At 48.3% G+C, this 2,365-nt stretch overlaps 1 protein-coding gene across 1 annotated transcript in view; it reads right to left on the bottom strand.

Moving 5' to 3' along the window:
* Nucleotides 1-255, bottom strand: part of Tmem192 (transmembrane protein 192) — a 12,696-nt gene extending 12,441 nt beyond the window's left edge. Inside the window, exon 1 of the mRNA XM_010629901.3 lies at nt 27-255. Within this exon, the coding sequence (XP_010628203.1) occupies nt 27-255 (229 nt within the window). The remainder of the gene's footprint in view (nt 1-26) is intronic.
* Nucleotides 256-2,365: the final 2,110 nt, after the last annotated feature.

Here is a 2,365-nt window from a genome sequence, read left to right as displayed (position 1 = left end):
TGGGCCGCAGCCGCCGGCGGACAAACCAGTTCCGGGTTCTGCCGGCGGAGAGTGCTGAGGGCGGGACGCGCCGCTGGACCCCGATTGAACTACGGAGTCCGCCACCTGCCTTTGTTCAAAACGCGAGCTTCTTTCCGGCCTCCGTAGCCCGTGTTGGCCCGAAGGGGAGAAGCTGCGGTAACACCCTAGTCTACCAGCAGAGGGGGCTCGAGCGAAGGGCGTCCAGGTTCCCGCGAAAAGAAAGCGGGTCGGCATTTTTACGGCTCTCGTTCCTTTTTAAGTGGAATTTTAAAAATTGAAATGAATTTTTCTGATAATACTTGACAGTTATAAAAATGCATGAAAACAAGAAAAGTGAAGTTTTATGTTAATAATACCAGTCCCTGAAGGGCACCCTGCTATCAATAGGAGCATATTATATATACTTTCATCCTTTTACTTTTTCAAAAAAAATTTTTGAGACAGGGTCTCGCTGTGTAGCTGAGGCTGGCCCCGAACCGGTGGTGATCCTCCTGCCTCAGCCTCCAGAGCTGAGATTACAAGGGTGTGTCACCATGTCCGGCTACCTTCATCGATTATTATAATGCTTTATCATCATCATCATTATTATTATCACGGAGCAGAGTGTGATCCTGTGAATGAGGTTCGTGAAATAAAACCACTCAATATCAGTAAAGAAAAAGATTGTACAAGGCTCCACATGATCCTAAAATCTCACAATCCTGAGATTCAGATTTCTCAAGAGCCCTTTGTAGACGTGCATTTCCCCTCCACGTCCTGTTCTGAAGATTGTTGAGCCTACAGAAATGTTGAAAGATTTGTTGTTACTATTATGCAACGAATGGTCTGTATCTGTGTCCGCCCTGCTGCAAGACCAGTCTTGAACTTCTGGGCTCAGACAATCCTGCCTCAGTCTCCCAAAGCTGGAAATATGAACACAGATTCATAGGTACTGCCTGACCCGGCTTGCTGCTTCCCTGCCCCACAACCAGAATACAACCCAGGTTTACGTACTGCACTTAGTTCTGCTGTCACTTATGTTATGTCAAGACCTGCATCTTTTTGTTTTGTTTTATTTTGTTAAGGGAATCAAACCCAGGGCTTCACGCTGGCCAGGCAGACGCTGTGCCACTGAGCTACATCCCCGGTCCAGAGCTGCAAATTAATAGTGTCCTGTTTTGAACGGAAGTTTGAATTCTGCACTTTACTAAACGTTTGCTTTGTTTTGTTTTGTTTTTGTTTGTTTGTTTGTTTTTTGAGACAGGGTCTCACTATGTAGTTGAGACTGACCTAGAACTCACTATATAGCCCAGGCTGGTCTGGAACTCACAGCGATCCTCCTGCCTCAGCCTCCAGAGTGCTGGGACTACAGGCACGCGCCACCACGCCCAGACCTTTTGCTATTTATTTACTGCACTTTATTTACATTCTCTGGAACTCACTCACCTTCATCTGTAAAAATGAAACCATTACTTCCCACTTCCTCAGAGATTTTTGTTTAAATAATTGTAATGGTACTCATTCAGTGCTGCTGACAAAGTACTCAGCAAGCCAGGTGTGGTGGTGCTTGCCTCTAAGCTCACTCTGGGAGGCTGAGACAGGAGGATCCCAATTTAGAGCCCAGCCTGGGCAATTGAGGGACTCTGCAATAACTTGTCTCAAAATAAAGGGGTGGAGGGAGCTGGGGATTTAGCTCAGTGGTTTCGCTGCCTACCTTGCTGAGCAAGGTCCAGAGTTCTATACCTGGTACCACCCAAAAAATGTGTCAGCATTTATGGAGGCAGTATTAGCACACAGTCCATGGTTTAATAATGCAATACAATGTTACTTTGCAGGTGGAAAGGTTTCAAAATAAAGTTTTTTGAGGAAAAGGGTAACGGTGTACTTGGTAGTCTAAAGGGCTGGCTTACACTTTCAGGTACAAAGAATTGTGTTCACCCAGTATAGACACAGCGGTGTGCAGAGACAGAAGCCCGATCTTCCGCAAGGAACTTGGAGCAGTGTGGGGGTCAGGCTAGGAGTGACCTTCACGAATGACCCAGGAGTGCTGTCTGGAATCGAGGTGACCTTTAGGAAGAAGAGGCGTCTGAGCCCGTCGGTCTGACCACGTTGTTTGGGCCTAGCCTTGCTCCATTTGCTGCTGCTTGGTGTTCTGTGCATCTAGCTCCTGAGTTAGAAATAAAGGCGAATACGCCATGGTTCCTAAAGGCATGGGCTGACGTTAGGAAACGGAGCCGAAGCAGCACGGTGCGGGCGCGGCTCTGCACGGCCTGTGCCTGGCGGCTGCAGGGTTCCATGCCCGCCCCTCGTGCGACAGGCGTGCCCTGGGGAAGAGGAAGGGAGGGTACAGTTCTGTGGGGCTCCG

Source organism: Fukomys damarensis, unplaced genomic scaffold, assembly GCF_012274545.1.
Source record: "Fukomys damarensis isolate Sample0158 unplaced genomic scaffold, DMR_v1.0_HiC HiC_scaffold_18, whole genome shotgun sequence".
Taxonomy (NCBI): Eukaryota; Metazoa; Chordata; class Mammalia; order Rodentia; family Bathyergidae; genus Fukomys; species Fukomys damarensis.
The sequence above is the reverse complement of the archived record's forward strand: the minus strand, read 5'-3'. Positions and strand labels throughout refer to the sequence as shown.